Source organism: Asterias amurensis, chromosome 21, assembly GCF_032118995.1.
Source record: "Asterias amurensis chromosome 21, ASM3211899v1".
NCBI lineage: Eukaryota > Metazoa > Echinodermata > Asteroidea > Forcipulatida > Asteriidae > Asterias > Asterias amurensis.
Genome location: NC_092668.1, coordinates 3,822,539 through 3,849,204, shown reverse-complemented (window position 1 = coordinate 3,849,204; position 26,666 = coordinate 3,822,539). Strand labels below are relative to the sequence as shown.

The 26,666-nt window shown below is 36.2% G+C and overlaps 1 protein-coding gene across 1 annotated transcript in view; it reads left to right on the top strand.

The window, feature by feature from the left end:
• LOC139953084 (calcium-activated potassium channel subunit alpha-1-like) overlaps positions 1 to 26,666 on the top strand; it is a 99,964-nt gene that overhangs the window by 1,043 nt on the left and 72,255 nt on the right. The window contains 1 exon segment of the mRNA XM_071952489.1: positions 23,707 to 23,768. Within this exon segment, the coding sequence (XP_071808590.1) occupies positions 23,707 to 23,768 (62 nt within the window).

The window sequence follows — 26,666 nt, the reverse complement described above, 5'->3', positions numbered from 1 at the left end:
GGTATTGTAGAAATTGCGAAATAGCCAACATTGCCATTTTTAGAAGCACTCAGCAATATAGACCTTTCTACCGCATCACCACAGCCTGATTTTTTGCCAACCGAGGCTGGAAAACTATGGAAAGCTGTATGCAAAACAAACACAGTTGGCAACAGTTTGTAAAATGTCACAAATTGTTAAAAAATAGTGATAAATTTGTTCGAAGCATTTGAAGCAACCGATCATGGGAGACACTATAGTCAAATGAAAGTTTGCAAAAAATGTTGAATGTGGTCAGAACGTCTGTAGTGTTAACATGATTGAATGTTTTGCTAACATTCGCTTCACCATGCCAACCAGTGTGAGTTGTTTGTAAAAGTGATTTGTTTTGAAATCAACAATGGAAAAGTCGAATCTATTGTTGTGACTGTACAAGCATTGTCCATTTTATAATTTATTTCCCTTACAAATCTTACAAATAGTAAGACCCCAGAGTCCAGCGTATATCACTAATTTATAAATGCAATAATTTTTATTTGCCAAAGTCCATTCTGCTGGTTGTAAATAATTGATATACTTTTTTAACGACATCCATTACTAAAGGTCACAATTTATGACTTCAAGCATTACCAGTAATGATGTGAAAACACATTAATATTGAATGGGATGGATTCTTCAGTATCAAATAATTCATTCATAAAATATGCACCATTGTTTTTTTAAAAGTAATTCTTGGGGAAAAGGTGGGTTGGGACTTTGTACTGTTCTAATCTTACTCTGTACGGGCCTAAAGGGTAACAATAAAAAAAATTAAACAAAATATCATATGATAGCTCCTACCCGATAGAGTCTCACCATAAAAACAAAGAAAATTGCTCTAAAATGGTGCAGGAGTAAACAGTTGCCATGACAATGCAGACATAACTATTGAGGGTTGGATCATCTGCAGACGAGTTGCTCCTGTCATCCATGATGCAATGTTACGAACCTATTGATGATGATACATGTATCTGGTCTGTGTAAAAATATGTGCTAGCCATGTCAGGGTATGCATTCAAAACGTTTAAAACACTTTGTTTTGAGCAAATTTTACGGAAAATTCTGATTGAAAGTCCTTTTGCAATTTGAAATACTTTTATGTGGAATAAAAATACAAAAAGCCACATACATGTAGATCTTCCGACACGAATCTGGAATAATACATTATGAACTGATGTCATAGTAACACTTGTTAGAACGTGTTAAAAATTGCCATAGTTGTGAATTACACGTACCAAGTGTTGTTGTCTTTTTAAAACCAAGCAGAAAAATAAATAAATAAATTGAAAATTAGAAACTGCCAACAGAGTAGAGGAAGTCAAATGAAATCAATGAACAAAATTTGATAACAAATTATTTAATTACAATCACAGACAGTTTTCGAGTCGCAGTAACCACCTAGGATTGTTTGTGTCCTTGGTAAGTCACTTGAAAGAAGGAATAATAAAGGAAAGACGTAGCATTTTAACAAAAATAATACTTTCACTTCTGGAGTTTCCGAAGGGTACAATGGACACTGTCAGAAAATAATATAAGACAAAATCAATTCACTGAATGTTGCTGAAAATAGCTCCGGTAATTTTTAAACTCAATATCAACGATGAATATTTTATTTGTTAAAGCTTGTGATGTGATGATTTTACCAGATGGCAAATGGAATTATTAAATTTAAGACATTGTATGTAATTTGTAAGGCCAGGTTTAATCCGATTTTATGCCTCTGTTCACATAATGTGACGAGGTTGAGTTGATTTTACGAGCTGATTTAAAATTATCGAGAGGTTTACACAAGAAGTCTTACCTTCTGAGACAATTATTCAACCTGCAGCGCCGCTGAATGCAAGCATGATTTGATAATTTGGATTGTCAAGTCAAGCAAAATTGTCATTTGAATGAAAATAAACATCCTCAACTTTCATTTCATATTGAGCCCTGCAGTAAGTATGCATTAGTTGCCTACTACATGAATGTTATGGAGAGTACTGAATTTTCAAGTTTCAGAATTTGTGAATAATTTTCTGGATTATTTCACCCTTTGTGGATACACACAAACATGTAGTATAAAATCAACCCATATATTTTATACAGTTCATTCATTGGCAGCAAGTGTTTCTCCTTTAGTGCACTGTGTCGTAACCCAGTTACTATTATAATTCCTACAACATTGGATTAAAATTGTGTTGTGAAAGCTTTTCAGATGCAAATTTCGTAGTTCCCCGTTGACCCTTTTTTAGTCTAGTGTTTTAAAATCAATAAAAGCTGTCACCAAATAATGAAATTTTCTGTATAGTTAAAGAGTTTCTGTTTGACTAATTGTTTATTACACAGACTTGGCATTCAACCTGGAAAACAGGTCCGTGTAGGCCTTCACACTAACACTCAGTATACAGCATTGTACAACCAACCACGTTCGAATTAGGGCGTAAAATCCATAAGAATGCAGAACTTGCTGCTCAAAATTGTTATTGGGCCAAAAATTTATTGCCACAAGATTGGAATCAAAATTAGAAAAAAAATTGTCTTTTGGTTTATTTTAAGTAGGGCCTATTCATTATAGTATCTAGTCTAGGTGCTAGCCCTTCTCTTGTTGATTTGTCAAAATTGTCCCCACGAGAGGGCGCTCTCATATCCATTATCCGCTCTCACACACGAACCGTGATTCAGGGTCTAAATTTGAACATAATGTCTTTCTGTTCAAGATATTACACAGTAAGATCATTCAATTGAAATCTGAAAATCGCTGGACTTAAGTTTACTGGCCCGACATTAAAAATTACTGACCTCTGGCCTGCTGTACACTGTAAAAAATTGAGCCCTGGTCAATTTAGCTCTTCTCATCTTAACATGCAGTAAAGTTCAAGAAAAACAGTTCCTAAAACTCATGAAAATACGTAGGCCTAAAAACAAGAAATTAACAATGGAGGAATTGCAAGAAAAAGCATAAATTAGTGTCATCTAAAACGACCACTAGTCGTGAACTAGATGTAGTGCTATTTAACACCTACTAGCCAAAGGGTACTGATCAACAATTTTAATAAAATATGAACACAAACAAAATTCATTTTTTATACCATGTTCATTAATTATGGGTATGGATCGATTCACAGGCCTTGCACTTCTACCACTATCTGATCATCATGGCATTGTATTGTAGTATTTGTACACTGCTGTGGGCTAGCAAACACACACACACTTCTTTTATGACATACTGTACAGTACAGATCCGTTTCAGAAATGTTAATATGTGGATTTTTTTCTCAGATGTGAATAATTACAAACAAGATATTTAGTATTTTATTTGATGTGAATGATCTGAACAAGTTATCAGCGTCAACTGGTTATGACATAATGTTTGAAATCTATATTTATCCCCGATGCAAAGCAAACACCCCATCTTTTCAGTACCAGCTGCTATCACATACCTTTATATGTAGAATTTGAACTGCCTCTAGCCAGTGGTCTAGCTCAGTTGTCTAGTGTTTAGATGTCAAGGCATCTGCTCTAGCAATGCAAAGGCCGTAGGTTCAAATCCCACTCGAGTGACTTCCCTGTGGATCTCAAAGAACTTGTCAAGTACAGGTGTATAAAGTGCTGAATACACATCAGTGTGAGGGTAACCAATTATATTCAATCTTAAAGGGAAGGTACACTATTGGTAATTGTCAAAGACCAGTCTTCTTACTTGGTGTATCCCATCATTTAAACCATAAAATAACAAGCCTGTGAAAATTTGGGCTCAATTGGTCATCGAAGTTGCGAGGAAATTATGAAAGAAAAAAACGCCCTTGTTGGACGAGTTTGTGTGCTTTTAGATAGAATAGAAGTCTTCTAGCTAGAAGTCTTTTATTATTTTAGGGAGAAATTACCTCTTTCTCAAAAACTAAGTTACTTCAGAGGGAGTCATTTCCCACAATGTTTTATACTATCAACAGCTCTCCAATGCTCGTTACCAAGTCAGTTTTTAAGTTAACATTTGTTTTGAGTAACTACCAAACGTGTATCTTCCCTTTAATCTCTGACGCAAGAAACAGACCATACAAAAAAAAAAAAAAAAAAAATCTATTTGTTTTAATACGTTTATTGTAACCGGAGAGCTACATGTACAATAATATGAGTACTTGCTACTAGGGCATTTCCTTCTTGTTACCACCATAGCTTATGAAAAAACCACAGGAAAAAAGAAAGAGTCGGTGCACACAGGTTAGTTTCCTGTTTGTACTTAAACAGAATGCAAGGACTACCACTAAGCTCACACATTTAATTTCACCCCCCTCTTCCTTTTGAACCTAGAGACCATCAGCCACTCAAGGCACCCTGTACTAAAATTCACGTAGGAACCATGAACGGCTGCAGAGACCATCTTCCTCTTCAGAAACCAAAAAGGAATTTAACATAAAGGTTGTTTTCTAAATTTAAATTTCCAATTACATGTATACAAATTCCCATGTTGACATAGAGTCTACAATTAAAAAAGGAAATGGTATGTTTCTGTTTGTGTTTTGACAGGCAGTTTTGTGCCCTTTTAAAAATCAGCAAATTTGTTTAAAATAGCCAGGAAAGTCTGTTAAATAAGGGGATCAATGTGTGGTGAAGAGGTTTTCAACTAGTGGATTAAACCCAACCCAACGAGGCCTGGTTCTTGATAATTTTACCGAGACGTAGTCGAGGTAAATTCGCATGTCACGCCCATGTTTCAACACTTTTTACTGGTCATAAACAAAGGTTTATACACGCCCACGTGACGCGCTCTCTACCAATAGGAATAGCGAAACTGTCTGAGGTATTTATGAATCATCAATAATATCATTTTGGTTCATTATCCTTACACCAATGTTTGATATGTCAGAGTTTATGTCCTGCCTCATTAGTCAAGGATGTAATTCCTGAGATGCAACAGACTCGAAGAAGATGGCACAATCTTGAGATAGTAGTAGTAGGTCTGTAGGTCAGCCATTCCATTGTGACTCGCGTGACAATCTCACTGGTTTTTCAACTTTTGAAAGATCTATACTCCAAAATATAAAACTTGGCTCTCATGTAACTCAATTTATATAAACTTAGTAAAGAGCCCTATAATAAAAAATAAAAAACGAACACAAATTGTGTAGATATCATGTTTTTATAGGTGTTTCAAAAATGTGACTCGCGTGACTGCCAAAAAATGAAAGGTCTTGTATCCCTGTATGCCGTTGCCCATTCGTGAGAACTCAGAGAAACTTTTTAGTCCCGGATCACTTTTTTTTTAAGTACAAGAGAAGCACTATACTTTACAATAAAAAGTACAAAATAAAAAGTTTTTAAAAAATTGAAAATTTGTTAAATGCAACGTGACTCGCGTGACAGAAGTTTTTGACTCGCGTGACAAGTGAGAAAATATACAATAGCTAAACAGGATACTGCATAACAAGAACAATTTACTTCATTCAGAACACTTAGAACTTGAAATTGAATCTTTTCATCAAAGGAAGAAACACCTGAAGCAACATTTAAAGGAAAATTAAGAATCTGAAGAGGCTTTGACTTAAACATGGTAATGTTGGGACGGTTCTGAAAAGAATTGGTGGTTCAACAACACTGTCTGGTCGAAACGTAGAGTTGTGAAACCACCAGTTCTTTTCAGAACCACTCAAACTCATAGAGAGAACCCTTACTAGAAATTATTATATTGTTTTGTGATTGGGGGAAGGACTTTTTTCTCACTACGCTTGGCAGAGTAGGTTGATAAGAAACAACCAATTTTGGTGTCAAGTTCTAATGGCATTAGACTGTGTTAGGCTGAGTACATGTACATCTGTTAAGTAATTTCTTTATTGATGCCCCTCTCCAAATCTAACTTAAGAATACTGTCTTAAAATACCCAGTTTCATCAAATATTTTTGTTCGTTCTTGTTTTAAGTTTATCATTCCTTGTATTATTTAAATTATGCAGATGTGAATACATTGTACAGTGCAGTATGCAGTGTACACATGGTACATGTAGTTCAACATGATCTGCTGACAGTGTGCCAAGTCATAATTGTACACTGTAATAATTCCTTTTTCTAACATAAATTTATAAATTCAGGGGCATAGTAGTATGTTCCAGTGGGCTGGGGTACTTTTTTAACATTCCATGTAGACATCATCCCCAGAATACTTTGGTAGCTTTTGCCAACCATGTGCATTAAGTGCATTTGCCGTGACTCGCATGACAAACTCGAGGGTGTTTTTTTTTAAAAAGTAGAATGCCTAGGTAAAAAAAAACTAATAAATTCTTAAAAGACCCTTTGAAAAGACCACTATTATGAGAGAGAAGAAAAAAAATGTTGAGGGTCTATAACAGAAAAAATACTATAATCATTTTTTTTGTGACTCGCGTGACAGTAAAACGAGGGTAAAAATTAACCCCCATTTTTCAAAAGTCAATAGTTCAAAAAGGTATATTTAATTTTGGCTGTCCTTACTAATGACTCTTTGTTGTTTATACATAATGATTAAATCTGAACACCTATTGTTTCACGATTTTTTTTTCAAAACCTGAATTTCAAGGATTTTTCAGACTTCAGTGTACACTTTTTACCCTTACTCCCAAGGCTGTCACAAAAACAATAAAGAATATTTTTATAAAGTCTTTTTAGAAATAGAAGCACTAGGTGTTCTTGTTTCAAAATAAATGTAAAAACTTCACTGATAACCATTTTAATTTTTTTACTATGAAGCGCAAATACCATGGAATGGCTGAGGTGTCTCGACTGTTTAAAGGCAGTGGACACTATTGGTAATTACTCAAAATAATTGTAAGAATAAAAACTTACGAGAAACTGGAAGCTGTTGATAGTATAAAACATTGTGTGAAAAAGAAGTAATTTTCCAGGAATTTGATTTTGAGACCTCAGAATTAGATTTTATGAGTTCCCGAAAATAAAGCATCTGAAAGCACACAACTTCGTGTGACAAGGGTGTTTTTTCAGCCATTATTATCTCGCAACTTCGATGACAAATTGAGTTCAAGTTTTCACAGGTTTGATATTTTATGCATGTTGAGATACACCATGTGAGAAGACTGGTCTTTGACAATTGCCAATAGTGTCCAGTGTCTTTAAATGAAGGCAGTGCTTCACAGACTGACTTATGACATTTAGCTCCGATTTCTCCAAGTTGGTCCCCCAGGGTGTGCCTGGCAGGGAGTCTACAGTGTGGAGAAATCATCATCATAATTTTTGCTCCATTGGTTATCATGTACGGAGGTATCATTGAAATATCTTGAGCATTTATTAAAGGCATTAAGAATCCTGTTGAATGTGTTTTAAGCAGCGAGTACTGCAACAACTTTAGTTTTGCATTGGGGATTAAGAATATTATTCTTGTGAATTGTGAATGATGATGCCATCACAAGATTTTTTTATGATTTTGCACTTTTAAGTCGTAAATTGCTAACTGAACATGGTATAATCTAAATTATTTTTTAAAATTGGCTGTTGTAGGTCATAACTGCTATAAACACAAATTTCAAATTCAGTTGAAAATAATGGGCCTAGATGTTAAAATAGCATCAGGGATTTGAAATTTGAAAATGTTATTAACGAAACAGCTATGCATTTGTGCACAAATGCAAGCATGTCTAGTTTATTCTACCCTTAGTGCACTGATGTGTATACTCAGTACTTTCCCGAGGTCTGTGAAAAAAAAACTCTCTTACTTTCTTCAATTATTTAAAGGAACACGTTGCCTTGGATCGGTCGAGTTGGTCTATAAAAAGCGTTTGTAACCGTTTGTTATAAAATGCATATTATGGTTGGAAAAATGTTTGAAAAGTAGAATACAATAATCCACACAAGTTTGCCTCGAAAGTGCGTGGTTTTCCTGTTACTGTGCGAACTAACACGGTCGGCCATTTATGGGAGTCAAAAATTTGACCAAAAATTTGACTCCCATAAATGGCCGACCGTGTTAGTCGACGAGGTAAAAAGAAAACCGTGCAATTTCGAGGCATGTTTGTGTGGATCACTGTATCCTACTATTACAAAATCGTTTTACCCATATTCGCATTTTATAAAAAACCGGTTACAAATGCTTTTCAAAGACCAACTCGATCGATCCAAGGCAACGTGTTCCTTTAATAAATAACCATAGTCATTATCACACAATAAAACTTGCAACAAAACCTCCATGTAGTAACTAATGAGGCACACCAGGCTCTGTAGTATACTATAAAGGTTGACCATGAACTGCGTCTGGTTGCATTTTATAATGAGCTGCATTACACCTAGCACAATAAAATTATATCATTGCAAGTTAATCTGTCAAAATAACGTCAAAAATCCTCTTTATAAAGAAGGCAAGCTTGTTACACTACCGTGTGGATATGATCGACGGAATACAATGTGAGAGATATGGTGTTACAGTGTACATCTGGGCATATAAAATGCTAAAATTACGAGTAATAATCCAACATGGAGCTTACACAATACTTCCCAAGTCTTTCTCGTGCAACAATTACTTGTTACCATGACAACAAACAAATAATTTGAGCTTAGCGTAACTTATTATCAAATTGTTCGCAGAGGTTTCAAATTTAATACACGCATAATATTTGAACTAGACAACCTTGCTAGAACCACAAGTGCACAGTGTCCAGTTTAATAACGAGATAATTAATTGGCGGGAAATGACAGCAATAGAGACAGTTTAAATTTACCTCCATGGATTTAATAGTCTCTAGAGAATCGATGATGGACGGGGAAGACAAGTTTTACTGCTTTTAAAAGTCTCCCAAGAACAATCTCCAGAACCGTATGAAATCAATATGCCTACAACTAGAAGCATTTCTTTTGCATGGGTTGCCTCAAAGACGCAGGTCTCTAAGAGGCAGTCTTCGAAAAAAATCTGCGCTTTTCTTGGCAATTTTCTAGACAGTCTTACTCTTCCACTTTAATGTCTCGGGTTACTTGCGATTGTAAACATCGAGAGAAAAGTACAACAACATTAGGTTAAAAGCTTTTCTTACTTCAAATTTAAAAGCATCTTATACAAGTGTTTTTAATGAGCATGTCTTGAAAGGAGTTGCATGAATCTTCCGCATAATTCATTTTTTGAATGAGGAAAATTTACATTGGACAGCTACATTGACTAAAGAGCTCTCTTTCTTTATTTGGAAATTTACTTATTATATTATGAACGATGTGTTGTGCATTGTTTAGTAATGTTGTAATGTAAATGCCACTTTAATTTTTTTTTCTTTTTATTTTTTTATTTTTTTTTTTTTTCGAGAGACCTAGGGATAATTTCACAAAGAGCTAAGATTAATCTAACAGCAAATCAATTGAGTTGCTATTAGTAAAGTGTGATGTCACAATACAAATCACTATGAAAGTAGGGGCTTACTAATAATTTGTCTTGCGATGAATTTTATTACTTAATGAAATTGGCTCCAGTACGGAAGATATATATTATGTTTGGTAATCAGTCTTAATGGTAATGAAAACTTACTTTTGTTAGTACAACGGCCTTCGATATTACAGTGTATAAAGCACTTTGAGAATCATCTAAAATATAAGTGACGTAGTTAAAAAAAAAATCTTTTTTTTTAATCCATCAAAATTTCAGTTTGGGAAAAGTATTATCAGAAAAATTTATCATTTATTGTGTATTCAAATTCCAAATTATTCTTCCTGGGTTGAACTTAACAGCTCCAGATTTGCAGCGATATCTTCAAAAACACTATCACCTTTTGAAATTAAATTTTCACAAATTTAGTTTTTTATTTAGTAATTTTTTATTTATTTCCCCAAAACCCCCCAAAAATAAGATAAAATTACATCAAATATATGATAAAGTCTTATTGTTTATCGATACTCATTCCTTTTAAGTCAAAGAAGATACAAAATATACGCAAAGATAGTTTTTCTTTTGCCAATCCTTGGCTTAGTACCTCTCAACAAGCATTAATAAATGGTTTGCTTGTTTGATCGAGGATTAAAGAGTCCTCAGACGGTGATGTAGTTTGAACAAGGTTTTTAATTGCAGTATTGAGCATGATGATGTTAAACACAGTTATGAGGTTTTGGCAAGTAATAGTTTAAAGGCACTGGACACTATTGGTAATTACTCAAAATAGTTGTAGGCATAAAAACTTACTCGTTAACGATTAATGGAGAGCTGTTGATAATGTGAGAAAGGGCTCCCTCTAAAGTAATGTGGTTTTCGAAAAAGAAGTAACTTTCCACTAAAATCTTTGAATTTGACTTCAAGACCTCAAAACTAGATTTTGATGTCTCGAAATCAAGCATCTGAAAGCACACAACTTCGTGGGGCAAGGGTGTTTTTCCTTCCATTATTGTCTTGCAACTTCGACGACCAATTGAGTTCAAATTTTCACCGGTTTGTTAATTTGTGCATAATGTAGAGATAGGCCTACACCAAGTGAGAAGACTGTTCTTTGACAATTACCAAAGGTGTCCAGTGTCTAAGGTAACATCACAGCATTGGTTAGAACAAAAAATGTGAAGATCACATATTTACATAAAACTTACGTAATATAATGATGATGATAGTAGACAACATCCCTTGAAGTAATTCTGTCTGAAATGTCACATTTTATGAGAAAATAATCAAATTTTACAGTTTGGAGCTTTCTTTTTTAATCATTTTCTGCATCGATACAAAACATACAAAATGTGCAATATTGGTTTGGTCGATGAATTTTGGGCAGCAAAATATTTCAACTGAATTTTGTTTGTGCACACTAAATACATTATATAATATTGAGTAACAAATCTTGATTTTTTAAAGTTGGGACTGAGACATTGTGCAGGATTTTGCTTAAAGGCAGTGGACACTATTGGTAATTACTCAAAATAATTATAAGCATAAAACCTCACTTGGTAACGAGTAATGGGGAGAGGTTGATAGTATAAAACATTGTGAGAAACGGCTCTCTCTGAAGTGACGTAGTTTTCGAGAAAGATGTAATTTTCAAAGAATTTGATTTCGAGACCTCAAGTTTAGAACTTGAGGGTCTCGAAATCAACCATCTAGACGTACACAACTTCATGTGACAAGGGTGTTTTTTCTTTCATTATTATCTCGCAACTCCGACTACCAATTGAGCTCAAATTTTCACAGGTTTGTTATTTCATGCATATGTTGAGATACACCAAGTGAGAAGACTGGTCTTTGACAATTATCAATAGTGTCCACTGTCTTTAATAGCTGCACATTGTAGGCTGTGCCTAATATAATTAATGGTGAAAAAGCTGGTGGTCTAGTTAAAGGAACATGTTGCCTTGGATCAGGCGAGTTGGTCTTTAAAGAGTGTTTGAAACCGTTTGTTATAAAAAGCATATATGGATAGATAGATATTTTAAAAGTAGAATATAGTGATCCACACAAGTATCACTCGAAATTGCATGGTTTTTCTTTTACCTCGTCGACTTACACGGTCGGCCATTTATGGGAGTCAAATTTTTTACTCCCATAAATGGCCGACCGTGTTAGTTCGCAAAGTAAAAGGAAAACCGTGCAATTTCGAGTGATACCTGTGTGGATCATTTTATTCTACTTTTAAAACATCTTTCTAACCGATGCATTTTATAACAAACGATGACAAACGCTTTTCAAAGACCAACTCGTCCGATCCAAGGCAACGTGTTCCTTTAACAGCTATACATGTACATTGTAGACCACTGCCAAATATAATTATTGGTAAAAAAGCTGGTGGTCTAGTTAAATGACAAGTTATCTGTTGCTGCTTGACAGTCAGTAAGTAATTTAAGGGCAAACCTGTCTTCCAGTTGAAATGTGTACAATTTTGGTTGACAGTTGCCGCAGATCTTAAATTTCAACATTTTTTTTTTTAAATATACACTTAGGTGACTCATTTGATATTTTTTATAGAGTCTATGTTGAAGTTCAATGGGATAATAAATTTGTGTCCTTGTCAACTCAAGTCAGTGGTATTAACCTTAACATGTATCAAAACATATTGCTGGATAATGACGGATATGCTGGTAGTGCTGTGAGTACTATAAATATTTATTACTCAAATGACGTTATTTATTCTATCTTGTACATATACCTACAGTCAGTTCATTCACAAAGTTGATTTTTTTCTTTAATCAATTAAAATCTTTGACCTTTCAAGTTTCAATGAACACTTTCAAAGTCCGCTACTGAACCTTTTCAGCCTGAGATGGTTGTGCCCATTACTGTTATTATTAAAAAAGAATTAAAATACAAACAAAATCTAGCTCATCTAGGCAGCTGCTGGGAATACAGTATGGCCTCAAACACTAACTATTAAAGGCAGTGGACACTATTGGTAATTAGTCAAATTAATTATTGTCATAAAACCTTACTTGGTAACAATTAATGGGGAGAGGTTGATAGTATAAAACATTTCAAAAAACGGCTTCCTCTGAAGTGACGTAGTTTTCGAGAAAGAAGTAATTTTCCACGGATTTGATTTCGAGACCTCAAGTTTAGAACTTGAGGTCTCGAAATCAAGCATCAGAAAGCACACAACTTCGTGTGACAAGGGTGTTTTTTCTTTCATTATTATCTCGCAACTTCGACGACCGATTGAGCTCAAAGTGTTTCACAGGTTTGTTATTTGATGCAACAGTGAAGGCTAGTCTTTGACAATTACCAATAGTGTCCAGTGTCTTTAATAACCCATGCTATTCAGTTCATGACTCTGCATCCACTTGTTGTTGAACAAATGTAATAATAATAATATCGAAGTCTTATATAGCGCACGTATCTACCAAACAAGGTACTCAAGGCGCTGAGTATATACAAACTTTCAGAAAGATAGGTTATTGCAGTGATGAATTCTGAGACCCAATTATTTAGCACCTTATAAGGGTTTACAAGGTGCTACGGCGCATTAAGCAGCCACAACCAGGAACACCGGGGCGAACCCCTTCTCTTTTCGATAAGTGCACTGGGTTCTTTTACATGCGTTACACAACACATGGGACCAACGGCTTTACGTCCCATCCGAAGGACGAAGCAGTGGTTAAGTGTCTTGCTCAACGTGTACATAACACATAATGGGTAAAACCAAAAATATTATTCTTGATCCCCGATGCAAATTTCCATCATTGCGGCACCTGCTGCTAAAATATAGGATTCAAACTGCCTCTAGCTACCGGGCAATCTGTGGTCTAGTTGGTAAGACACTGCTCTAGAACATGTTGAATTGCAAGGGTCGTGGGTTCGAATCCCGTCCAAGTAATATGCCTTTGACTTTGATTTTCAAAGACACACTGACAGAGATTGGGAAAGTATAATACAGTGCTAACACACATCAGTGTATTTATTGGTAAAACCAAAACTAATATTCTTTGTCCCTGATGCAAAAAATAAATATTATAGATCTATAAAATCATTGGAGTACTTGGAGCTAAGACATAGGATTGAACTACATGTACCTCTAGCTACCGGGCTACAATACATGTAGCTCAGTGGTCTAGTGGTAAGACATCTGCTCTGAGCCCGTTTCGCAAATTTACGTAAAGATCTGCATTAAGCATTGTTTTAGTTTGCTAGATGCAAAATTTATGGACTGCTATGCAAAATTTTGATTTTGCTATATGTATTTGTATACCAATTTCTTTTTGTTAAAAGCAGTTTTGCTATGCAAAAATTGTTCTATTGAAATCGTTCCCTGTCTAGCAATGCAAAGTTTTGGGGTTCCAATCCCACCCGAGTGATAATTGACTAAGGTGGATTTTTTTTTCACAGACCTCTGGACCGTACAAAGTATACAGTGCTTTTAATACACATCAGTGTCACAGTAAAAATGAAGTATATTTACCCTGACAGAATCCTTTGCACGCTGATCATGCGTATTGGGTGCAAGCACGACATTTCATGTTTTTTTTACCATGCTCCAGAAATGGTCAGTTCAAATTAAGTCCAATGTGAGGTGATTGATTCAATCTTGGAAGTTACAATAAAACACATTTCCCCAAAGCAAGTTTTTAATTAAGTTTAAATTATTGAATTGGAGATCGTTGTTTGCTCTCTTCGTTCCCCAATCAATCAATCCAGTCCAGTCACTTGTTTGTTTAGGGGGGGGGGGGTGGTCAGTTTGAATTGAAGTACTGAAGTGATCATTAAATTGATAATTAAAAATGTGGCCATCTTGCTGTTATTTGGTAAGTCATGGGGGTGGATGACAGTCCATGTACTTAAAAGATTAATTCGTAAATTTGCCCACAACTTTTTGATTAAGTGTAGAGGATTGCAACCAGAGAATTGGTTTTAAAGATGAAGTTACCTTCTTTCTTATCACTTTTGGAAAATTGTAATTCACATTTGAGAGTGAAGAATTATTGAGCCTCATGAACAAACAGAACGTATAGTTTTTAGTAGCCCACAGCATAGGGCAAGTTGAGAAGTGTTGTGTACTAGCCCATATTAGCTTTTATTATATAACTGACATACAGATCCTTGTCATTTGATTGGTGGAACTTACTTCACGTGACATTCACTATTACTCCCATCCGCACCAGCGATCAAAAGACCTATTCGCCCATGGGGAATAGCATTTCCCATTCAACAGTTAGGATCATCCTTGTTCCAAATGTTTTTGAGCAGTACAGCCCCGCGGCTTCGCCTCGTGAAATGGAACAGTCCAAATTTTACCTTGCGATAATATTCCTCCCATTCCACTCTGAGCCACTCAATATTTGTATACTATAACAATGTTAGCCACTGGTGTATGTAAGGTTCAGCCATGGGGATGGGACACAAACAGTTTTCTGTGCATTATTTGTACGCCAGTGCTGTTCGTCCTCTCAAGTTTTCTGCGATGGGGGAATTGTTTCCTTTCTTAAGTCACTTCCAATAAACAATGACCTTATCAAATACATTTTGAAGAATGTTTCCATAATAATTTATATGTACTCTACATGTACATAGGTCTCTTTTGCATAGTGCATTATGTACATGTTTTTGATGTATTTAAAACTAGTAAAATAGACTTTTTATCATGAGAGATAAGTATACATTTAGGACTCCTTTAGAATCATGCACTCCAGGCTCATTCAGGCATGGGGCTGGAATTACAGGCATGGAGGCCATATCCTCCGTTGCCCCTTGTCTTGGCCTTTTATTTTTTGGTGACCCTTCAAAAGTTTCCCGTTGACTTTAAGATGTTCCAATGGAAGTGCCCTCCGAAGATGAAAATGGCCCTGCTCTCTCAGAGGTGAAACTCCAGGCCTATTAAGGTGATGTGATCGAGGCCATTGACTTTGTTGCCCTGCTCTTTGCCTTTGAATTAAGCCCCTTTCAAAATTCAACACAATATGTCCCATTGAGTCAGACCCCTTTGTAAATTAAAAAGGATTCCTGGGACCTCATGCGGCCCTTAGAAAATAAAATCCGATGAACATTGGCTTTACATTTTGAATCTTTTCAGAGACTCTCTCTTAGGAAAATATCACTTCAAATTAATCCACAAGACTCATAACGGTAAATGCATTATTAGGATAATAATAATAATAATTGTAATAGTAATGAAAACGTATAAAGTGCACAAATCCAATAAAGTGCTCATGGCGCTAAAATACAAACAATACCCAAAATTAAAACAAAAGCCTAAGGATCTCATGAAGTTGTGAAGACATTTGTTTTGCAAAGATCATTTTATAAGCAGTCCAATAATTAAATCGCTCATAATATTCAGTAATGATATTATTGAAAAGATTGGGGATCTAATGTACGTCAACTCTTTTGGAATGTGTTTTCTGTTTATGTGTACTGTTACATGTACTTATCTGCTGGTACATGTTATGATGCGGATATCGTAGAAAATGATAACAGAACCTGTGACACACTTCCTCAATGCTCGAGCCTCTAAAGACAACGTAACGGCACCCACATCAATGGACCCTTCACATGAAACATGCTAATTACATTCATGCATGCGTACAGACCCTGGTGGTGGGCAAACGCCATAGAGTTGTGCACTAAGCAGACGCAGACGCGCAATCGCGTCTGCGTGACGCACCGGTTACCCGTGTACAAAACAGCTCGATGTTCCCTCAATTTGCCAACCAGAATGTTAGTGCGCACGCGCTATGTGCAATTTACATATTTCATGGGAAGGGTCTATTGCTGTGGTGCCCTACCGTGCTTTGCTGTGGTGTCGTCTGCGTGGTTCAAATATATATTTACAATAACATTTTGCTTCATGTAGCAAAGTTAATAATAACCAACCATTTTTATATATAGCGCATATTTCATATTAAAGTAATTAAATATGTCCCTATAATGAACTCTAGAGAAAACACAGTAGAATACAATACAAGATGTACAGAATAACATACAGAAATGCATGAATTAAATGTTGAATAAGTGCATCTTTTTAAGCAAAAAATTGTTCACTTTTTCAACTGCTACATGAATCATATATCGTAAGGTACTACAGAAAATTACACAACCTGTGGCACAACACAAAGCCTTGACTTCCTCAGTGCGCAGGCCGCAACATAACCCACGGCACCCACAGCAATGGGGGACTTTTGAACACTAGGTGGCAGCAGACTTACCAGGTAAATTTCCATTGTTTACGTAGTTTCTGAGCATGCGCACATTACTGAGAACAATGGATTTTACCTGGTAAGTCTGCTGCCACCAAACGTCCCAAAAGTCTTCCATTGATATGCTGCCCTGTGCTTTTGCTGTGTTTCCCTCTAAAAGGTTTCACTACAAACTTGCATTTTCTCCATTGAAGTGCCATTTAACAAAGGAAAATTTCCCCTTCAAGAGAAAAGTTCAAGGCCTGAGGGCCCATGCACAGTGAAAGGGAAAGTTAAATCTTACATTTATTTGGCGGAAATTGCGACCTTCAATTTTAAAACTTTCATTTGAGGAAAGGAGCATGACGTCACAATTCTTTAAAAATTATTAACCTTTATTAATTTTATGTGGTTATCATACAAAATGTAAAAAAAAAAAATTACATATGGTTAGTGAATTAGGAAATTCCCTGGGAATGTTCAAGATCATGACTTATGTAGACGATATAATGACACGGTCTGTATCCCATGTGTGTGTAGCATGGGTCCAATTTCATAGAGCTGCTAAGCATGTCCAACAAAAAGCAGCTAAGCATGGCCAACAAAAAATGTGCTTTCAAAAATATGGTTTACCAGCCAAACTACAATGTCACGTGTACACTTTGTGACTGGTATGCTGCCCATTCCTGCTAAGCATACAATTTGTAAGCAATATTTTCTGCTTTTAAAGCAGCTCTTTAAAATTGTGCCATAGTCTGTAGTCTGTGGCCCAATTTCATAATGCTTATAAAACCAATTTCTTTGCTAAGCCAAAAATGAGTGGGGCACCAGTCACAACAATACAAATTTGATAGAATTTAGCTGGTAACCTGTTTCTGCTAAGCAAGATTTTCCTTGTGCTTAGCAGCGACCTTGTACTTTAAATTATCTTTGATATTATCCATGTGGGATTTAGCGTCATCAGACATACAAAAGTGTCATGAAGTTTATCGGCACATTCAGAAGCATTAGTGCGCAATGAAACGATACATTCAAGCGGAAAGCTTTATCCACCACCCATAGATCATCTCTGTCACTTACGTTACAACTTGCTTTCAAGAAGCCCATTATGCATGAATGCGCAGTTGAATAATGGCTTTGTGGAAGAGTGCAGTTTAATCCACCTCGGGTTTTTAAAGAAGCGTTGACAACAAAAAAATCACTGTTTTAAAAGTGAGCGTTTTAGTTTATTTTACTATTCTAAAATCTGTTAGATAGAGTGTTGATTCTGAAAATAGCTGGTTGGTTGTAAGCCTGGGCTACTAGTACAATTCAAGACTGTACCCGCCCAGTTTCATTGTACCCCACTAGTTGTGTTTCAGTTAGTCACGACTTCGACAATTAGTCACAACTATTTTCATAACCAAAGACTCTAGATCGCCGCAGGCGCACGAAGGCAAACTTTAAGCTGAAATGTGAAGTAGGCCTATACATTGCATTGGACGGCCCGCCATTGCAATAAGCAGACTCTTTTGATGCAACAATATACAGAGAATGACAATTTGTGCGTGGGCAACTAGTGAAATATACAATCTGACTAGTTTGCACTAGTTTGAAAAGCGGTAGTTGCGACTAAACATTTAACAACCAATGATGGTCATAACTTCGACACTCTTTGCCCAGGTCTGTTGTTCTCAGTGGCAGGGGGTTATTTGTTCAGAACCTTTGACCCCCCTCTTGTCCCTGTCCCCAAATGAGCTTGGAAAAATTGAATGATTTGATACATTTATAACAGCATGAATTCTGGATACGCCACTAACTGGTTATTCTCATTGTTTAGCGTTCTAGTCTCGTCAAAACAGTCTTTTTTAATAATGTGATCACATTCAAACAATGTTTGCAGTACAGATAAGTAAACGGCATGATACACAGATACATTGTGTACATCATCAGCGTCCCTGCACTTGTGTCTATAGTCTCCAAGGTTTAAATTGCTCATAGATTGAGGTCCAATAATTGCATAGCTAGTGTTCTGTACCCAATAGGCCTCGTACTAGGCAGATTTAATTAAAAGACCAAGCCCTAGGTATCAAGGCAGGCTAAGAGAAAACTGCAGCGAAGGTTCAATAATTGCAATGAAATCATTTTGTTTAGTTTGATAATAGTACAATGTACTGGTACAAATTTATGTGTTTGGAGAATGTGATATCCCCCCCCCCTTCCAACCTCGTTCCTAGGGGTGATTTTCCCCCCAGAATGCCTTATTGCTCGCTATTAACCCCTGGAATGTGTTCATTAAAATGTGCAAGGCCTGTGTCTGATCCACTCTATGCATCCCGGAAAAAAAAATGTACCCGGAAAAAAAAGGTCAAAGGGCAACTGGTCCTGTGTCATTTTATCTTTAATTTTAACTGTTTCTAACTGTAGATGCAGTTTATTGTAAAAACATATTTCAATTGAAACGGTATTGGGTGTACACCACCACTTGACCCATATACATGTAGCGCCAACTTAATTTAAAAAAAAATAAAAAAATATTGCTTAACAATTTTCTGCTTAGCAGAATTAAGCAGGATACCACTCACACGTGTGCACGTAACAACGGTATTTCAGCCGGTAACCTAATTCTGGTTAGTGCAATTATGTTGTGCTAGACTGTTTGTGCTTAAAAAGCAGCTCTATGAAATTGGGCTCTATGCTCCCTGTTTTATGAATGACATTGTTTATCTGGGATTAGGCCGTGTCGGAAACGGCAACTACGACTATAGCTACGGCTAGATCGCGTGTCAGCCTATATTCTTCACCACTGGCAGCTGGCTGATCTAGCCGTACATAGCTTGAGCCGAAGTCGCCGTTTCGGACACAGCCTAACACTTTACACTCATATCAAATAAATATTCACAGCGGTCATTTTGAGTCCAGTCATTATCGTTGAAGCGTTTTATGTGGTTTAGGTGACACCCTTCTATTGTGTTGGCAGACTGATTAATAACCTGTTTCTTAAAAAACAAAAGAACACCTGTCCATTTCTCAATTGTAATTGATTGATCCGAGCAGATCGTCACATCAACACAATGGGAAATTTTATTGAAATTAGTTCAAGGTGCTTTTGTTCTGTTGTTGTCTCTCATACTTATTAGTGATTTTAAACAGTATTAAATTAAAGGGAGGTACATATACCAAGGCCCTCAAAGTGGTAGAGGTATGACTCAATAAAGATGTTGAAATAAATAAATAAATAAATAAATAAATAAATAAATAAATAAATAAATAAATAAGTAAATTTAAGAGACAATTTAATTATTGCATCGCATAACTTATTGTAAATTTGGTTGGTAATCCTGTTTTTATTAAGGAAGAAAATTTCATGCTAAGCAAATTTTCGTGCTTATAGGCTTTATGAAATTGGGCCCTGAAGTGTCAAGACTGGGACTTGAACCCCCCACTCTGTTGATCAAAAACACCAGAGGTTATAACACATGTATATGTCCATTGCACTTGGCCGTGTGGCTACAGGTATGTTCGACTTAACTAGCCTGTAAATGACAACAAGGAACCGAGTACCGTGTAGCATTGATAAGAACAAGTTTATAATCTTCTGTTTATTTGTACAATAGTTCGCAGATGTCAGTTTCGTTTAAGAGTTCCCTGCGCCAGAAGTGTCACTATGTGACGGACGTGGCGCATTCCAAGTCTCTGTTATTACTATTTTATGTGTACATTTATGCAAATAATCCAAGAACTATTTTTTACATTATACAGTTAGTGTCGTATGAGAACAAGTTTTCAGTACTATGTGTTTGCATGCAGGAACCACATTTGAGTTAATGTGTTCCACCATTCCTACTTTCAGTTTCATGTTGTGACAGTTGCGTACAAATGGCATTTTAAAAATTAATCTTTAAAGACAGTGTTAAAAAAAAATATATATAGCAAAAACTTGTAATGCTCTTTATATATTTATATGAAAGAGTGTCTAAGGCTCCTACATAAATAATACAATACAATCATTAACAAGTTTATGTACATGAAAAATGACAATGATGTTGTTGAGGTAGGTGTCTGAATGTTTATTAAACTTTGCTTTGTTGTTTGTTTAGCTGGACTCCAATTAGACTTGTGGACAAGTCGTTAAATGTCTGTCGCGGTGATAGCGTTCCGACTCTCCCTGCGATTCCCGCGATACTCTTGCGAGACTGCTGGCCCGGGAGGCGACTGCTCTCACGACTACTGTCCCAGTTAATGGGATGTAGAAGTCGAGCAACCAGCAGTTCGCGCGAGAGCACCACCACAATTCGACTGTCTCGCCGCGTGGGACCATTAACGACTTGTCCACAAGTCTAGATTCCAATTAGCATCCCTTGCTGCTACAATCAATTTGATCTTAGCGTGAGAGAACAAAGGAGGAATATATGTTATTGAAAATTGCAACATCATCATTTACATCCTATACAGCAATAGAGTAGAATAACATTATGCAAATTTATACCATATGGCAGGGTCATATGCCTCTTATTTTCAATGTCTAGCGAAAGGGACCAGTTTACTAGCCAGGGGACCAGTTAGCCAATGTTTTAATTATTTTCAATGTTCCCTTTTTTAAAACTGTTGGCCTTTCACCAATAGAGTAACATTTTACAAATTTATACCATATGGCGGGGGTTTGCTCTTAAAGTGCAGTAGTGCCAAATGACCCTTGACTGACCAGGGGGACCAGTTTTAAGCTTATTTACCTAGTAGTCCGTCAGCTTTTTCAGTGGTCCCTTTACCAAAACTGTGGGCCATACATTTCAAACAAATTTAGTAGTTTAGGTACATGTAGCAGTGGCACAAAATAATAATAATAATAATAATAATTATATGAATATTAAAAATACGCTGGTATCCATCACAAAAGATGCTCATGGCGCAAAACTGGAAAAAAAATTGAAAGAAATGTGACCTGTCCTCGAATCTTTTAACTGGCGTCTGGCCTGCAGGCCACTGTTTAAGGTACAAGTAGACCACTGTATTTTAGTCTACAGTCTACTGGGAGCCCTGGATTTGTTCAAACATAATTACTGAAACCTAACACCCTCCCAAAAAACAGTATCTGCAGGAAAAGATTTTGTCCAGCAATTTTTGTGGAGCAACAAATTTATACTGAACCAGGGTGCACATTGAATGCCAAACAGATTTACTGACCAGTGAATTAATTTTTGAGTAGCACCTGGAACATTTCGTGTAGCATACTGCTCTACTATGCAAGAGAAAAGGTTTACTGATACACATATTATTAGCATTTTCTCCTCTCCCAGTATTTATTGAGTAAACACGTTTTATTGATCTGTGAGGAAACCTACAGAAGTAGGCAAAAATGTTCATTGAAACGTAGGAATTGAAGTGGTGTTTAAAAAAACATTTTACAGAATTAGTAAGAATAAAAAATCTTGAAGATCACCAATTTACATACAAATTACACGGTCTATTGATGATGATATGTAGTAGAAACCATCCCTTGAAATTTTTCGGTCTGAAATGTCATACCTATTTGATGAGAAAAACCTCAAAACATTTGCATTTGGAGTTTATTGCTCATTGAGCGTTATTGTTTTTTGCATTGATGTCATGCAAAACATGTTATTGGTTTTCGCCATTTTCTCGTGACCCAGATGGCCGATCTATCTCAAACTTCTAAAGGTTTTTCAGTTTACACATGTACAAAATGTATGTTTGCATATTGTGGATTACATAAAGTGCGTACAGTACATTGCCAGCAAAACCAATTTTGTAATGTTCCTTTAAACATTATTAAAAAACAATGCTACACATATTTTCAACAGGGAGATAGACTGCATTTGTTTAGTGTAACATGGCTGCCTAGGGTTACATACATTGTAGTGCAAATAGGATTTATTTTCAGTGCTTGTTCAAATTAAAACAGTTCAAATGTTTTAATTAAACTTTTTTTTTCTCTCTTACTCATTCTCATTTGTATGCATGTCTTGTTTTTAAGGTTTTTGATATTTTTTGTACAACACGAAACACAAACATTAAACAGATCTGTGAAGACAAATTATAAGTTTATGACAATGTATTTATAACCAGGGCCCGATCTTATATAGAAATTGTAATGGCTTTATTTTCTGTCTTACACCTGTCAATTTTGTCCTGTTAGTTTTGTCCTGTATTTTTAATGTCTGTCTGTTTTTGGGTTTGTCTGTTCATAGGCTGGGGAACAAAAGCTGTGCTTCTCCCCGGACCTAGATGTTGCCTTTCGTTTAAAGTTTAATCTTTTAATATATTTTATATTTACTTTTATTTTGTCCATATTACTCTATATTATACACTATTTGCAACATTGAATAAACGTTTTTTTAAATTTTTATATCTATATCTGGAAAAGCTGATTAGCAAAAATGCTACTCAGCAAACTTCTTTTCGAAAAGAAGTGAGATGGGCACCTGTGGCAACAATATAAATCTTATGAAATATTAGCTGTTTCTGCTGAGCTGCATACGTCTGTGGTTAGCAAAATTTTGTGCTTCCAGGCTTTTATAAAATTCGGGCCCAGGGGTCGATTTTACAAAGAGTTAGAACTAGTCCTACGAGGTATTAAAAACTTAAGTTAGGTCGAGTAACTCGTCCTTACTAACTCGAGATAAGACTAGTCTTAACTCTTTGTGAAATCCACCCCAGGTATGTGATTTCTCGGGAGTCTTCCCGATGAAAAGATTTTCTCAAAATCTCTCCCTGAGCCTTCAGATTTTCTTGAGAGAAGTGTAAATTGAGAAAGATATTATTCAAGTCGTCGTCGCCAAACCTGTGGTTTTATATTTCTGGTGACGCACAGAGTCTGTAAAACTCCTGAATTGTGGTAAACAGCCCTTGAGGGTTCCAAGGCTAGAATACCAAACCCATGAGACCTTTATCGGGAAATCTCATATATTCGCGGAAAGTTCATCCCTTACTCTGTTTACATCTTATTTAAACAATATATGTAATGTTATTTGGAGAGAGTTCAGTGCAGACGTGTTATACATAATGTACAGGCTGTAGAACTTTTAATGGTACTCTCATTTCATAAATTACATCTATTAAAATGAATATAATCATCATCGAATGTTTTTTTCTTTCTTCTCCTCATTTATCACTTTTATTTCTCAATGCTGCTTCACTGAATCATCTGTATGGGTGTTTCATTACACAATACCTTCTCTAGGTTTTGATATATTTCAGTCTTAGTATGGGATCAGTTGGCATTTACATCGTTGATACTGCTAGGTAAGTTTTCTTTTGGATATATTCCGGGTTCGAAATTTTTCATTGCTGGTGAAAGTGAGCCGTATGTACATATGCCTGCTTTTTTTTCCTTTTTCATTGCATACTATGATCATCGTTTGCATACATGTGTAGAGCCATGAGCTTTTAATTTAGATTTTTTTTTGCATTGCATGCCGCATGTGTACTGGTGTAATTTTGCCCATGGTTATTATTTGTTAGAAAATGCTTTTAAAAATCCTTAATGGGTGATATAATTTCCCTTTGCCCCCGATTCTACTTGTCCTGAATGGGTGATATAATTTCCCGTGCCCCGATTCTCCTTGTATATCCCTTTTTTCTCCTATTGATTACAGCTTAGCTTCTACCAGACTATACCAATGGAGATAGCTGCTCTGACTTGTTCTTAAAGTGCTGTTCACACGACAGCAATTTAACTGGGGTCCCTTGCTTAATTTTAGCATGGTTGTAAAATGTAGCAGTAGGAGACTTTTGAGGCGCTGGCGGCAGCAGACATATTGGTCCTTTTTGAGCATCCTTCACAAAGTCTTAGCAGGAGGTGTTAGCCGAAAGGTGTCATCTGTACCGCCTTGATACCCCTGACTACCTCCTCAGTTTTTTTCTCAGCTGGAAATCTCTCTTCCATATGGGGCTTGATGTCATTCTTCAAGCCAGTCATGTGCATCCATGTGCTCTGAAATCATATGAACTACATTTTTATTATTTTTAAAATGAAATTGGAGGGCACTTTAGGGAGTGGTCCATAACTGCTTCATTGGTCATTTTAACTAGAAATCTGGGATTATTAATATCCAAGAATGGCTGGGGATAGTTTGCGTAAGTTACTGTATGACCGTAGTTATAATGTACTTTATTGATGCAAGAATATTTCAAATAAAAGTATTGTGTAGTCGTAGGCTGGCTCAAAATCAACACAGGACCGCCGGCCCAGGGCCAATGTTTCTCACATCGGGTCAGCCATACATACAAGTCTGGCTGTGTTGTGTTTTTGAATTATAACACCTCACTGCATTTTTAACTTAAACTGATTAATACATACTGCTAAAGTCGGTTGAGTATTGATTGTCAATATTACAAAAAGAGATCAATCTTCTCTTAGATCTTGTTCAAAAAACCAGCTACGGGAAGCTGGTAGATAGTGTTCTTTTCACTTTGAGTATGGTCTTGTATCAACTACTCTGATCCAGTGAAAGTTTTAAGCTACAGGTCTTGCAGTCTTGTGAATTTTCCCCCCAAACTCGAACCGATGACTGTCCTCTGATTTCTGTTTTAAGGCAGTGGACACTATTGGTAATTACTCAATAAAGTTATTAGCGTAAAACCTTTCTTGGTGACGAGTAACGGGGAGAGGTTGGTGGTATAAAACATTGTGAGAAATGGCTCCCCTGAAGTGGCATAGTTTTCGAGCAAGAAGTAATTTTCCACGAATTTGATTTTGTGACCTCAAGTTTAGAACTTGAGGACTCGAAATCAACTATCTAAACGCACACAAATTCGTGTGACGAGGGTATTTTTTCTTTTCATTATTATCTCGCAAGTTCGATGACCGATTGAGCTCAAATTTTCACAGGTTTGTTGTTTTAGGAATATATGTTGAGATACACCAACTGTTAAGGCTAGTCTTTGACAATTACCAATAGTGTCCACTGCCTTTAAAGATGAGTTATTGGCTCCATAAATCTGTAGTAGACATCATGAAGTCATTTTTTTTTCATAATTTCAAATTGAAACTTCAACCAAGATCATAAATTGAAATGTCAAACTTTTTTAAAACGTAATTTGAAGTTCAAGATAATAATATATTCGAGGAGTCAAGTTTCTATCGAGGAGAAGTCCAATTTCTATTTGATTGCTTCCCTGGAACTACTTGTCCTCTAGTAACGCTAGCCAATCCAATGTTGACAAGTCTCCAACACAGATGTAATTTCACTAAAGGAAATAACGCGGTAAATGAAACCCATCGGAAAGACTCATGAATACATCGAGGCCACGCTGATAATCATCATCTCTATCAGAGCATATTGATTCCTGCTCTGTTTGCGCTTCTCATCATTGAGTAAGATGATACAAGTAATAAACTTAACTTTCACATTAAAGGCACTGGACGCTAATGGCAGGCTTGGGGTCGATTTCACAAAGAGTTAGGACTAGTCCTAACTTAGGACTAGTCCTAGGAGATATACAAATTGCATGGATAGTCCTAAGTTAGGACAAGTACTGGTCGTAACTCGAGATAAGACTAGTCCTAACCCTTTGTGAAATCCACCCCTGATACTTAATGAGTATTGCCTCCATGCCCCTTATTCATCATTGGTGCCCTTGAGATGCTCTAGTAGAATTTACCTAGGAGAAAATGCCTTGGTGCCCTTGCCCTTTCAAAAACGAAGCATACACGACTGTATTGGTAATTACTCAAAATAATTGTTAGCATAAAAACTTACTTGGTATTAATGAGCAATGGAGAGCTGTTGATAGAATAAAACATTGTGAGAAACGGCTCGATCCCTCTGAAGTAATGTAGCTTAGGTAATGTAGGTAATAATAATAATAATAATAATAATAACCGTGTTTATAACGCGCCTTTTGCCAAAGGATACAAAGCGCCAGGTATTATTAGTGCAAGGAGAGGGGCGAATATTAGGCATCTGAAAGCACACTATTATTCTCTTGCAAAATTGATGCAAATTGAGCCCACAATTTCGCAGGCTTGTTATTTTTCTTCATATGTTGGGATGCACCAAGTGAGAACACTGGTCTTTGACAATTACCAAATGTGTCCAGTGCCTTTAAACGAGACATGCCGAGTCTAAAGTACAAGGTATCGAGAAAACATCTCTTGGGAGTTGATTGTTTCTTGACACTCGCTGCAAAAATTGACTG